The 15,109-nt window shown below is 43.2% G+C and overlaps 1 protein-coding gene across 2 annotated transcripts in view; it reads left to right on the top strand.

The window, feature by feature from the left end:
- NELL2 (neural EGFL like 2) overlaps positions 1-15,109 on the top strand; it is a 238,004-nt gene that overhangs the window by 205,316 nt on the left and 17,579 nt on the right. For both annotated transcript variants that reach the window (XM_073327999.1, XM_073328000.2), the window contains one exon: positions 11,745-11,885. In XM_073327999.1, the coding sequence (XP_073184100.1) occupies positions 11,745-11,885 (141 nt within the window). The remainder of the gene's footprint in view (positions 1-11,744; positions 11,886-15,109) is intronic.

The following is a 15,109-nucleotide window of genomic DNA, read 5'->3' on the forward strand; positions in this document are numbered from 1 at the left end:
CAAAGGACACTAGAAGGTAACGACCATTTCAGGTTCACCTTCTACTATTTTTAAGTATCTCTAGAGTTGCTGTATCTCCTTATTCTGTGATCTGTATTGAAATGATTTCCCTTTTCAGTGTCTTCACCAGATGAACCTCATTTACAGTACTGTATGTTAGTGGCTGGGGACTGTGTGGCTCTGGGAGTTAGCACAGGGGTGGAAAGACTTTCACCTCTGAGTTGCTATTTCACATTTAGCCCAGGTCACAAGTGACTAAAAGTTATTAGCACCTATTGGCTGTTCATAAGCTTGTGTGAAACATTTAGTAGTGTCTATCCAGCTACCAGTAGACTGATTACCATGTCTCTACTAATTGGCAGTGTCAGCTGACAGCCGAAGAATGTAGGGTGTCCTGCTACCCTTCCCTTGAAAAACGTTCAGAATGGAAAAATATTAAGTTGAAATATCCTGCAGATATCTGGAGATATTTTCTCCTTGAGGGAAAATGATTGCCAGACCTTCAGTTTGTATCGAGATGAACAAGTTGTTTACAAATAGAAGAATTTTAGGGCTGAATTCTGCTCTGTTACACCTGTGATGTCCGTGTGTGTCTCTGAGAGCAGAATTTGGTGCTTAATGTTAAATATGAATAACTCCACTAAATAGGGGTCTGATCCAACAACAACTGAAGTAAGAGGAATGCAAAGATGGTGTAAATCCATCTTTGCTCCCCTCCGCCCACATCTTGTGCTGAGCATAGATTGACCAGACAAGAGGCCTATAGTTGGATGAAAGAATTAGCCTGCCTTTAAAAAAGCAATTTGATTCCATTGTGAGTCTTCAAAGGCTCTTATATACGGACATTCTCGAATCATATTAATCAGGCTACCAGCTACTCCATTTCCTTTACTGCAGCAATGGTATGTAGTACCAGTCGATAATTTGCAAAGGTTTGTATTTTACCTTGATTTTATCAGTTATCGACATAGACTGTTACATTCCAGCTCTCCAAGAAGCAAAATTTTCTTAGTCTTCCCAAAAGCAAGGGATACAATAGAAAAGAGTTACAGCAGGCTATCGCCACAGTTCAGGAAACAAGTGCTTATGAGGCATAAATATAGATGATTTAGAAGATGCAAGGGGTTTTTTTATGCTAAAGGAAGTTAGATGTATGTGGTACTTCATTCCAAAATGCCAGGCATAGTAGCTACCTGTGTATTTTATTAGAATAGCTTCAGTTTGCAAGATTTTGGAAGCATTTTTTCATCCAAAAGAATAGATTAACGTAAGGAAGTACAGAAGTGAATTGTTTGGCTTATTTTAGTTTTTAAAATCATAGGTAGGTTCAATTTGTATTTTTTAAACAAAATGGTGTTGGGGGCAAATCGCCACATTTTGTGACAGTAGAGCCAATGTGGTACTGCTTCATGGGGGCTGAGTATTTAGGAAGCGCTGGGCAGAGCCTTAACACCCCCCCCACACACACACACACATACACACATACACATATTTAGCTGAATCCAGCCCCACTGGAGCAACATGTCCTAGTGGCAGGGGAGTGATGGCTTTCAGAAAAGCAGAAATTTCAGTGGCAGATCTATCACTGTGCAGATCCCACTGACACAGGTGCTGGAACTAGGGGTGCTGCCGTACCCTCTGGCTTAAAGGGGTTGCCATTAAATACAGGGTTTACAGGTTGGTTCAATGGCGCTCAGCACCCCCACAATACGAATTGCTCCAGCACCCCTGCCCATTGAGCTGGACTGCCGCAGGAGCAGGGGCTGCTGCGGCCTTGGACTACAGTAGCAGTTGTGGCTTTGTGTTCCTCTCATCCTGAAGGTGAAGATTGCTCTCACTAGCTGCCACATAATTTCACACACAAAGCCTGGCAGGATGGAGGATTTGGTACATGTTGTACTGTGTAAATGACAAAGGAAAAAGATATAGGGTGAAATCCCAGCTCCATGTAAGTCAAAGGGAGTTTTGCCATTGATTTCAGTGAGGCCAGGATTTCAGCTATAGGCCCACAGAGCCAAAGGGTGTGTCCTATCACGTAGATTCTAAATGCTGTCTTCTCCCACTAGGGTTGCCAAGCCTCACGAATTGGCCTCGAGTATCCAGGAATTGAAGACTAATCTTTAATTAAAGATTATATCATGTGATGAAATCTCCAGAAATACATCCAACCAAAACTGGCAATCCTATTTCCCACACATGTTGGATTGTAGATTTTTCTCTTTAAGCCATCCCCGCACTCCATGATTTCTCATGCCACCATCCAAACATTTTGTTGAGCAAAGTGAAAGACGTGGAATTAAATATTCTTTAAAATGTCTCACTGATTATATAAGGAACTCCTCAAAACAAAACCAACAGTCTTTTCAGCATAGACACAAGAGGAATTTATCTGCCGTGTTAGAATAAGATACAGTTTGATCATTCTTGCTAAAATAAATTGGCTCTGAGCAGCACTTTTCCTTGTCTATTTTGCCTACCTGCCTTCAGATGTCACCAGCCCCCTCTGAACAAAGCACATGCCAAGCATGGCCCTTCATTGAATTATACCATTCTTTGTAAGTGGGATTTTTTTTAAATAAAAGAAGTAGGATAATGTCTGCTTTGGTAACCTTCTTATATGAGTAGCATTCAGTTTTCTTGTGCCTAACCAGTACAGCATAAAACAGGAGCTCATTAGAGCTGTTAATGCTGCACAAAACTCACTGATCTACCATAGCCACTGGCCAGGCAAAACTTTTCAATCAGTTCTTCTGCCTTTGTCAACTCATACCTCTCAGTGAGCAGCTGCAAGATGATTCACCGGAGAACATTTCACTATGGCAGAGAGAAAAATTTCTTCTGGCTGCTTTTCCTTTGCTAAGAAGATCATGTTAGTTGTAGATCTTTTCACAGTCCTTCCTGAGCCATCTTTTGCCCATTTGAAAATAGAAATCCTTTTATTCAACTGTCAAGAAGAATTTCTGTGAAATAAGCAGTTCAACTCTTCTAAATGCTTTCCTTCTACATTTTTTACTTGTTTCACAGAGTTGTGGTGGTTGTATTTTGTCCTGCTGCAGTGAGACTCATTATTGTAATTAATGTTTAAAATTGTTAGTTTCTTAGGAACTGATTTCATACTTAAAGAAATCTATGTTTTATAAACGACAAGAAGACATATTGGAATTTTTTTCCATAGTTGTGGGGAGAAACTTTTGTTTGCTGCAAAACCATTTAAAGGACAATGGATTGTTCAACACTGATGCAGGCATTGGGTAAAATGAAATGATTTGAAGGCAAACAATCAGTCGAGAATATGATATTTCCTAAAGACCAACAGAGTGCTTCCATCAGTACATTTCATGTTAGGGATCGTACATAACTCCACTCAACATCTTGTATTCAGCCATAAGGAACCTGGGAGAATGTATTTCGTTGCTTATTGACATCTGTAAAAGCATTTCATCCCAAGTAATATTTTTTATGATATAGGTTTTGTCAGTTAGTTTGCAAATAAATACAGAATAGCTACTTTGGCTGTCAATTTACCAAACTGACATGTCATTCAAGGCTTGTTTTTCCTGAATAATCAGTAAGTGATCTCATCAAGATTCATAAAACCTGTGCCTGCAATGCTGTATTCATAATTAGAAAGCATACAGCTCCACAAATAAATTGCTCTGAAGAGAGGAACACAGGCCTCTTTTAATTCGTCTGTGTTACTTTGGCCTTAATCACCCTCTTTCCTCTCCATCATCCCCAATAAGTAAATTCGACTTTTCAATGGGAGAAATGTGCCATCAAGTCATTTTAATGCATGTTATTTAGAGCAGCTATAAAGATTTGCATCAAGTCAGAACAACAACTCTCTACCCCCTCCACCTTTTAGCCCTGGTCTACACTACGAGTGTAGGTCGAATTTATCAGCATTAGTTCGATTTAATCCTGCACCTGTCCACATGATCAAGCCTGTTTTCTCGACTTAAAGGGCTCTTAAAATCGATTTCTGTACTCCTCCCCGGCGAGGGGTTTAGCACTAAAATTGACCTCACTGGGTCGAATTTGGGGTCATGTGGATGCAATTCGACGGTATTAGCCTCTGGGAGCTATCCCAGAGTGCTCCATTGTGACTGCTCTGAACAGCACTCTCAACTCAGATGCACTGGCCAGGTAGACAGGAAAAGACTCAGGAACTTTTGAATTTCATTTCCTGTTTGGCCAGCATAGCCAACTGATCAGCACAGGGGACCATGCAGAGCTCATCAGCACAGGTGACCATGGAGTCCCAGAATCGCAAAAGAGCTCCAGCATGGACCAAATGGGAGGTACTGGATCTGATCGCTCTATGGGGAGAAGAACTCTGTTCCAAAAGACGAAATGCCAATATATATGCAAAAATCTCCAAGGGCATGATGGACAGAGGCTACAACAAAGGCCACAACAGGGGCACACAGTAGTGCCACATGAAAGTTAAGGAGCTGAGGCAAGCCTACCAAAAAACAAAGGATGCAAACGGTGGCTCTGGGTCAGAGCCCCATACATGCTACTTCTATGATGAGCTGCATGCAATTCTAGGGGGGGCCCCTACCACTACCCCACCACTGTCCGTGGACACCTGCAAGCGGGGAGTCTCATGCAACAGGGATGAGGATTTTGTGGATGAGGAAGATGAGGAGGAGGAGGAGGTTGAGGATAGCGCACAGCAGGCAAGTGAAGAATCCCTTCTCCCTAGCAACCAGGAACTGTTCATCACCCTAGAGCCAATACCCGCCCAACCCTCCCAAGGCGGGATCCCGGACCATGAAGCCGGAGAAGGCACCTCTGGTGAGTGTTACTTAGTAAATATAATACAGGGTTTAAAAGCAAGCGAGTTTAATAATTAATTTGCCCTGAAGACTTGGGATGCATTTGCGGCCAGTATAGCTACTGGAAAAGTCTGTTAACGTGTCCAGGGATGGAGATGTCCCTGGAGGATTTCTGTTCCATGAAGCTCTCGTGGAGGTACTCTAAAAGCCTTTGCCATGTGGAGGGGGGAGGCCCATTCATGCTGAGTTGTTCGTGTTTGGCTAGGGATCTTCCCTGATACTTTGCCACACGGTGGAGGGGCGGGGGGTGAAGCACATGTGCTATGTAATGTGAATCACTTGATTCAGTAAGAAATAGTCTTCCCTTTGTTCTCTAAAATGTATCTTTTTAAATACTACTCTCCCTTTTTTTCCTCCTGCAGCTGCAAATGTTTCCACGCTCACCCTATCATCTCCGTCCCAGAGGTTAGGGCAGATTAGAAGACGAAAAAAACTCACTCACAATGACATGTTCTCAGAGCTCATGTAGTCCTCCCGCACTGAAAGAGCTCAGCAGAATGCATGGAGGCAAACAATGGCAGAGTCCAGGAAAGCGTTAAATGAATGCGATGAGAGGAGGGAGGAGCACACTGAGAGGAGGCAGGATGCAATGCTGAGCCTAATGGGGGAGCAAAACTGACATGCTGAGGCGTCTGGTGGAGCTGCAGGAAAGGCAGCAGGAGCACAGACCGCCGCTGCAGCCCCTGTATAACCGCCTGCCCTCCTCCCCAAGTTCCATATCCTCCTCACCCAGATGCCCAAGAACGTGGTTGGGGAGAGGCTACGGGCACCCAACCACTCCACCCCAGAGGATTGCCCAAGCAACAGAAGGCTGGCATTCAATAAGTTTTGAACTGTAGTGTGGCCTTGTTCTTCCCTCCTCCCCTCATCCACTACCCCACCCAGTGCTTCCCTCCTCACCCACCCCTCCCGGGCTACCTTGCAAGTTTTCCCCCTATTTGTGTGATGAATTAATAAAGAATGCATGATTTTGAAACAATAATGACTTTATTGCCTCTGAAAGTGGTGATCGAAGCGGGGAGGTCAGTTGGCTTACAGGGAAGTAGAGTCAACCAAGAGAGTGGGTTTTCATCAAGGAGAAACAAACAGAACTGTCACAGCATAGCCTGGCCAGTCATGAAACTGGTTTTCAAAGTTTCCCTGATGCGCAGGACACCCAGCTGTGCTCTTCTAATTGCCCTGGTATCTGGCTGCGCGTAATCGGCCATGCCTCAACCTCCCACCCCACCATAAACGTCTCCCCTTTACTCTCACAGATATTGTGGAGCACACAGCAAGCAGCAATAACAATGGGAATATTGGTTTTGCTGAGGTCTAACCTAGTCAGTAAACTGTGCCAGCCATCTTTTAAACATCCAAATGCACATTCTACCACCATTCTGCACTTGCTCAGCCTATAGTTGAACTGCTCCTTACTACTGTCCAGGGTGCCTGTGTATGGCTTCATGAGCCATGGCATTAAGGAGTAGGCTGGGGCCCCAAGGATAACTATAGGCATTTCAACATCCCCAACGGTAATTTTCTGGTCTGGGAAGTAAGTCCCTTCCTGCAGCTGTTCAAACGGACCTGAAGATGCGAGCGTCACGCACCTTTCCCGGCCATCCCACGTTGATGTCAGTGAAACGTCCCTTGTGATCCACCAGTGCTTGCAGCACCATGGAAAAGTACCCCTTGTGCTTTACGTACTGGCTGCCAAGGTGGTCCGGTCCCAAGATAGGGATATGTGTTCCGTCTATTGCTCCACCGCAGTTAAGGAACCCTATTGCAGCAACCCTTGATAGCAGCAGCTCAGTGATTGCGTTGGCTACTTGGATCACAGCAGCCCCCAAAGTAGATTTACCCACTCCAAATTGATTCCGGTAGCTGTCTGGCTTCCAGAGGGCTATCACCACTCACTTCTCAACTGTGAGGGCTGCTCTCATCTTGGTATTCTTGCACTTCTGTTGTGAGCATTGCAAACACCTTGTGATCGCGCTGTCATCACCTCCTCACCTGCTTTTGCAGGTTCTGCACATACTGCAGGATAATGTGCGAGGTGTTTGCAATGGTCACAACAGCAGCGGTGAGCTGAGCGGGCTCCATGCTTGCCATGGTATGGCGTCTGCAGGAGAGCAGAGTTGCAGTGGAAGCGGTGGCTGACGTTGGATGCCACAAGAATAGATATTTATAAAGAATGACTAGAGGACCTGCGAAGTGGATTCATGAGAGCAGGAGAGCAGAGTTGCAGTGGAAGCGGTGGAGGACGACAGTTAGCACCACGCACATTTCCCAAGGAAGAACACAAGTACCTGGGAGCACATGACAGACAACATAAAGAAATTCACTATTGAGACAAGAGCAGCAGAGCAGAATTGCAGTGGAAGCGGTGGATGACGACAATGGTTAGCAATCCTACTGCACCGTCTGCTGACAGCAGTATGGCATCTGCTAGGAAAAAAGGTGCAAAATGATTGTCTGCCGTTGCTTTCATGGAGGGAGGGGCGACTGACGACATGTACCCAAAACCACCCACAACAATGTTTTTGCCCCATCAGGCATTGAGAGCTCAACCTAGAATTCCAATGGGCAGTGGAGACTGTGGAAACTGTGGGATAGCTACCGACAGTGCAATGCTCCAAAAGTCTACGCTAGTCACGGTACTGTGGACGCACTCCGCTGACTTAATGTGCTTAATGGGGACACACACAATCGACTGTATAAAATTGCTTCCTAAAAATCGACTTCTATAAATTTGACCTAATTTCGTAGTGTAAACATACCCTTAGACTGCGTGCTTCATTGATTCTGTGGGGTTTGCACCTTCAGCCCACCCCAACAAGCTGTCGTGTATTGGACATATGATCCCCAGCCTTTAGCACAATGACTTAGACCTTGTCTGCACTACAGGGAAAAGTCGATCTAAGCTACACAATTTGAGTTACATCAATAGCGCAACTCAAGTCGACATGGCTTAGATCTGCTTACCGCGGGGGCCACACTGCATGATGTCGACGGGAGTTTCTCCATCGACTCCCCTTATTCTTCTCAATCCAGTGGAGTACAGGAGTCGACGGGAGATGCATTGATCACGGTTCGTTGATCCCCCAGTAAGTGTAGACAAGCCATAGGTCATGTACTGGCAAGCAAGCTAGCTCTCAAACTGCGCATTCCCCAGTGACGTGGGAAGTTCCAAAGTTTCAGACCTTTTTTTTTTTTTTATGGTCTGCCAGTATCTGAGTGAACACCGGTCGCATAAGGCGCAGACTACAAACCAGCTTTTTCTCACTTAAGCAACAGAATTCTTGTTGATCTTTCTCTGATCTCTTGAACTCTCCTGAAGTTTTGCTGTCTCCTGTCTGCTCATTATAAAGAAGGTTTGTAGTGGTCGAGAGCTAGACAAACTGAACAGCTGAAAGTTGTTTCTGAATACTATGGCGGGGCTTATTGTATTGGTGTCTTAGGACAGCAGTTCTCAACCAGGAGTCCAGGGCCTCCAGAGGGCCATAAGCAGGTTTCAGAGAGAGCAGGGCCAGCATTAGACTCACTGGGGCCCAGGGCAGAAAGCCAAATCCCAATCCCTGCTGCCCGAGGCTGAAGCTGAAGCCTGAGCAACTTAGTTTTGCGGGGGCCCCTGTGGCATGGGCCCCTGGGCAATTGCTCTGCTGGCTACTCCCTAATGCTGGCCACAGCTTTTAATTTACTGAAAAACCATTGTTGTGGCACAGGTGGGCCATGGAATTTTTATAATATGTTGGGGGGGGCCTTAAAGAAAAAGATTGAGAATCCCTGTCTTGGGATATGCTTCAGAGTTGAATGTTCTGGTTTTTGAACCCAAGGATATTTCCTCCTAAGTCCCTAATAGACAGGGTGGCCACCATCTTTTTAAGACAAAGGCTGTCAAGGTTCCTCCCCCACTCTGAACTCTAGGGTACAGATGTGGGGACCTGCATGAAAACCCTCCGAAGCTTATCTTTACCAGCTTAGGTCAAAACTTCCCCAAGGTACAAAATATTCCACCCGTTGTCCTTGGACTGGCCGCTACCACCACCAAACTAATACTGGTTACTGGGGAAGAGCTGTTTGGACGCGTCTTTCCCCCCAAAATACTTCCCAAAACCTTGCACCCCACTTCCTAGACAAGATTTGGTAAAAAGCCTCACTAATTTGCCTAGGTGACTACAGACCCAGATCCTTGGATCTTAAGAACAATGAACAATCCTCCCAACACTTGCACCCCCCTTTCCTGGGAAATGTTGGATAAAAAGCCTCACCAATTTGCATAGGTGACCACAGACCCAAACCCTTGGATCTGAGAACAATGAAAAAGCATTCAGTTTTCTTACAAGAAGACTTTTAAGAAAAATAGAAGTAAATAGAAATAAAGAAATCCCCCCTGTAAAATCAGGATGGTAGATATCTTACAGGGTAATTAGATTCAAAACCATAGAGAACCCCTCTAGGCAAAACCTTAAGTTACAAAAAAGATACACAGACAGAAATAGTTATTCTATTCAGCACAATTCTTTTCTCAGCCATTTAAAGAAATCATAATCTAACACATACCTAGCTAGATTACTTACTAAAAGTTCTAAGAGTCCATTCCTGGTCTATCCCCAACAAAGAGAGACTATAGACAGACACACACACCCTTTGTTTCTCTCCCTCCTCCCAGCTTTTGAAAGTATCTTGTCTCCTCATTGGTCATTTTGGTCAGGTGCCAGCGAGGTTACCTTTAGCTTCTTAACACTTTACAGGTGAGAGGAGCTTTCCCCTGGCCAGGAAGGATTTCAAAGGGGTTTACCCTTCCCTTTATATTTATGACAAAGGCAAAAGCATTTTTGAATGAGACTCATTACAGTAGAGTTTGATGCTGTTAGTGAGCACCAAAGTAGAGTAACTAGAGAGAGTTTTGACAGAGTGTGTGCTATAATCAGGGAGAGATATATTAATGAGAAGAAATAGAGGCGCTGTGATTAATTATAACCCATTTTAAAGTCAATATGGTGGTAATTTGACTATGTATATAACTGTAAAAAGTAACTATGTCAACCGTTTAATACAAAAGGGTAGGTCTGCGTCTATTTCATATGTAAATAAAACACCCAACAGCATGAATAGAAAAAATGCAACAAGAAGGATGAATGTGGTTGGCTAAATTAGGACTATGCAATGAAGTCCTCAAGTGTCCCTGAAATATTGTACTACTTCAGCTCCTCCAAACTGACGGTGGTGGTGTGTAGGGATGAGGAAACTTTGATTTGTAACTTTACTTTTCAAAGGGTAGTTTCCATAAGAGGGTAGAGTGGTGATATGTACTCACGTTACTGGGAGATGATACTTATTACATCTCGTAGTTAGCTCCTTAAACAAGAGTAGGCTGTCCTCTCTGGAAATAACAGATCACATTAATGTGAGCCAACAGGGTTTGAGGGCAGGATTTTGACCCACTGTATGTGACTCACTGCTCAGTGTGTTACATGTCCCCCTTTGTGACCAATTGACAGATGATACTAGGTCCATTACAGCTGCACACTTCACATCCTTGCTCTGTAGCTCAAACTATAACTTATACTTCTAGCACTGAAGGTCCCCAGTTCTATCACTAGCATTGGCCAAGAGGTCAGTCATTGCAGACTTGGACTCACTCTGCTGGTTTCTAGAACTTTGTGCCGCATGTGGTGTAAAGCACAATTCCTTCCAGATTTCAAGAAACTTATGTTGGGATTTGATAATGAAGGTCATATTTTATATCCCTGTTTGTTTCCACTGCCCTACTACGTGCCGCTCATTAACATCATTTAGTCACATCACTGAGAATGGGTGCTACTTTGTAATAGTCTGTATTGGGAATGGGGTTGCACAGGTGTGGAAGGGTAGAATTTGGCCTCCCGGATGTAATGTAAGGTACAGCATGATGCACCTAGTTTATAAAATCAGCTCACGTACTGAGCTTTTAGAATTCAGTAGGGCAGGCCTTGCTGTACACTGGACCTAATTAAGGTGTCCAGAAATCCTTCAAGGGTGCGGTCTTTGGAAGAAGTCTAGTCAGTGGAAGGCTAACTTTTAAGAGATCCACATCAGGAGGAGAAAAGTAAGTTGCACTGTGTCAATAAGAACTCACCATGTTTTGTGATAGAAGGCTGATTCTGCTCTTACTTACGCTCAGAGCAGGAGTAACTGCTGTCAATTAGGAGTATCTCCATTGAGGATAATGGCATTTCACCAGTGTAAAGCTGGTATAAGTGGAAACATAATCAAGTCCAGAAGATGTCCTTTTCTTCTTGGGGAAGAAAAAAATGGAAGGAAGGAAATCTGGTCTGGTTTGGAAAACATTTACTTAAAACAAGAACCAAGAGTAAAATATCTAATTTCCCTTTCCCACCCCCTGGCTACAGGTACTCTTTTTAATGCAGCCAGATTGCACCAGTAGTTTTGTCCAATATTTTAGAAGAGCATTACTTCTCTGATAGTGAGAGTAGGGATTTGTTGTCTTGATATGCTAGTGAGATACATAATGTTAGTTATGTCAGACAGTCTGGATAGATCAAGGGGTTAATAGTTGGAAATATAGTATTTATTCCTTGAATTGGGACCCTTTTCTTTCTTAGTGCTTTGGGAGGTTTACATAGATAACAGACTGCTTACAGTTTGGTGTGATTCAATTAATTATTAATGTTTAACAATAGAGAAGGCTTCTAGATAGTCCTTTGCATTCATTAGTATGGCCTTACTATTATTCTACAGCTTTTATTGGAAGAGGTTAAAAAATTCAATCTCTTTTCTGATTTACTGCTAACCATTATGGGGGTCCAATAATATTGATTAAAACCATTTTAGTAATGCAGCAGATACTGTATTGTCAGCAGACTAATGTAACGGATTCAGCTGTGTGACTTCCTGTTTTCTTTTTTGGTTGCTGAACAGACATTGATGAATGCTCAGATGGCTTTGTTCAATGTGACAGCCGTGCTAACTGCATTAACCTGCCTGGCTGGTACCACTGTGAGTGCAGGGACGGCTACCATGACAATGGGATGTTTTCACCGAGTGGAGAATCATGTGAAGGTCAGTACCCAATAAAGAGGAAAATGTCTAATAGGTCACATATTATTACTGTATTATGAATGATAATGTGCAGAGTCTCCAGCTGATATTGGGGATCCATTGTGTTAGGCACTGTCTAGACATAGAGTGAGAGACGGTCCCTGCCCCAAAGACCTTAGAGCGGAAATAGATAAGACAAAAACGGGAGAAAGGAGGTATTATTTTCCCTACTGCGCAGATGGGGAACTGAAGAGCACAGGGAGATGCAGCGACTAGTCCAAGGTCACATATGAAGTCTGCGGCTGAGCCAGGAACAGAATCTCTTTGGCCTCATACCTGCTTGTGTGCAGTAATAATTGGGACCAGATTGTGAGCAGCCCTTCTCCCATCCTCTTTGCCCAGCCAGTATAAGCCAGGCAGAATTGCAGTCCCTGCTCTTGGGAAGCCAGGATCTTATCTCTGCTTACTCTCCAACCCAAAGAGAGCAAAGAGATGGTTCCAGCCTCTCTGTGGACTGGCTTTCTTCACTAGCTGGCTGTAAAGGGGAGTAACAGAGAAGAAAGATAGTCCAGTGGTTAGGGAGAGATTTTCCAAAATGAAATGCTACTAAACAGGTGACCCCTGTATGTGCTAGCAGGCTGTAAAGATCACCACATTCTCTCATCAGTGACATCACAGAGGGGGTGAAGTAGACTGAGGAAACTATTTTTTTACATGCAGAAATGAAGCTTATCCAGCCAGTTCCTCCTCTCCAATTACCTTGTACACTAAAATATTCCTCTTTAAGAAACTTGTCCTATTGCAAAGAATGATTCAGGGGGTCGAATAGGTCACTGCTCACTCCCAGGGTACTATGATGTTGCTTTTACTGCTCATAGAATTACTGCCTTTAGAAAGGTTTCAGAGTAACAGCCGTGTTAGTCTGTATTCGCAAAAAGAAAAGGAGTACTTGTGGCACCTTAGAGACTAACCAATTTATTTGAGCATAAAGCTTTCTTGAGCTACAGCTCACTTCATTGGATGCATACCGTGGAAACTGCAGCAGACTTTATATACACACAGAGAATATGAAACAATACCTCCTCCCACCCCACTGTCCTGCTGGTAATAGCTTATCTAAAGTGATCATCAGGTTGGGCCATTTCCAGCACAAATCCAGGTTTTCTCACCCTCCACCCCACCCCCCCCCCAAATTCACTCTCCTGCTGGTGATAGCCCATCCAAAGTGACAACTCTTTACTCTTTATATAAAGTCTGCTGCAGTTTCCACGGTATGCATCCGATGAAGTGAGCTGTAGCTCACGAAAGCTCATGCTCAAATAAATTGGTTAGTCTCTAAGGTGCCACAAGTACTCCTTTTCTTTTTGCCTTTAGAAAGCGGCAGTTTGCAGAATAACATTAGAAGCTTGGAAACACTGGAGGTGGTGATGGGGGGTTGTTGCTGTGTAGAATCATTCCAGAGGCTCTCGCAAATGGGAACAGCAAGTTAGTGGGTATACAGTTATTTAAAGATGCAGCTCTCCTTGTATGAAGCACTTAGTCTTGAAGCATTTATGAGCCTCTACTCTAAAGGCTATTTTAAGACAAACAAGGCTGCGTGTTCTGTTCTGGTTTGTTTAGACCAAAATTGTGCATATTCCTTCATATTTGGTCATTATAAACTTGGAACGCTCCCACAGCGTGAGTTGCTCAGCTTTGTTTAAGCTCAGGTCTGTAGGCAGTGTCGATCCCAAAGGGAAGGAATGGAATTAATCTCAGTGATGCAGACTCAAAGAATGCTTTCCACTAAGAGCAAGGGTTACCTTTTCAGTATCCCTCTCACCACTTCTTCAGAGTATTTTTACCACATTTGAAAGCCTGTATTCCCAGGTGGATTAGCTACCTGGCTACTGACTTTGTAAAGTTGAGCTTCTCCATCAAGAACTGGCTAAATTTCAATGCTGGTCAGACAGATTTTAGAATATGCCAAATAGTTTTGGAAAAATCTGTCTGTACACAAGTGATGCACTAACTAATTGTCCATGAAAATATTTAGTTGGTAACCATCCAAACACAAGGTTTTATCTGTGACTGTCATACTGTATTTGCCTTCTAGCTTTAACATTGTGATTTGGTGCTGTCTACTAGACATTTGGTTGTTCAACCAACTTAAAACTCAGATATACTAAATTTTTTGCAGTGTGTCCATCACTAAAGATGAGCATTTAAACTTCTTCTAAGCAACAATGATCCCATTTCTATAAAAGTGAGAAGCCAAGGAAAAAGAAATACAGAATTGCTGCTAAATAGAAAGCTTTTTAGGATTTTCTACAAGGCATCAACAACTCATTAGTAAATATGTACAGAAAGGGACAAGTGATTAGACTTAATTCAGGAAAATACCTGCATGCTGTTGATAACCCCAGACACTAACAATGGAACACTTTCAGATTGACTGTTTGCTACTCTAAACTTTAAAATATGTAACAGCACAAGGGAGGTTAGATATTCTGTTGTTATCACACTGCATTATTTTTTGTTGGACTGAAGCTATGGCATTGTGTCTCAAATAGGACATAAAGTCAGAACAAAGTGTGATGATATGACACAGCCTAATTTATTGAATTCAGAAAGCTGAACATCTTGGGGCCAATATTAGTTAGACAGACTTGCTCAGATAAACTAAGAACCAAGGTAAACCTCCAACCAGAACTCTAACTGAACCAAAGCTTTTCTGAAGTTCAAAAAGATTTATAAACTTTTTTAAAAAAAATTCCTCACTTCACTTTGCGGGTTTATGTCAGGACCAGGAGTGGAAGCTCCCAAATGCAGCAAAAGAATACTATGCCTGACCTGTGCAGAAAAAGAAAGCAAGAGAAATGTCAGAAAAGTACAAGATTTCTAGACCAACTCTTAGACCCAAAGGGTTTTTATAAGTCTAGATAAGCATCCACTTTTATTTGAACGTAAGCAAAACCATTCATTTTGAGGTTTTGCCCATGTCTGAGCAGTTTGGGGCAAATTCATCTCTGGTGTAAGTTGACTGATGCGCCTTTACAAGAAAGGATTTGCAAAATAAAGAGAATTGGCCCAAAGCTCAAGGCCATTTTTGTCCAGAAACATTTGAATAAGAACTTCCCCTGTTGCTGAAATATCTTTGGATTTCAGCACATCTGGCAATTTCTGCTGGACTGGCTCCCATCTTCCAGGTTTCTAATTTAGGAGCTCTCTGCTGTATCAAGGGACCAGTGTGTTTGGAGGTTTCT

Source organism: Lepidochelys kempii, chromosome 1 (genome assembly GCF_965140285.1).
Source record: "Lepidochelys kempii isolate rLepKem1 chromosome 1, rLepKem1.hap1, whole genome shotgun sequence".
In the NCBI taxonomy this organism is placed as follows: Eukaryota; Metazoa; Chordata; order Testudines; family Cheloniidae; genus Lepidochelys; species Lepidochelys kempii.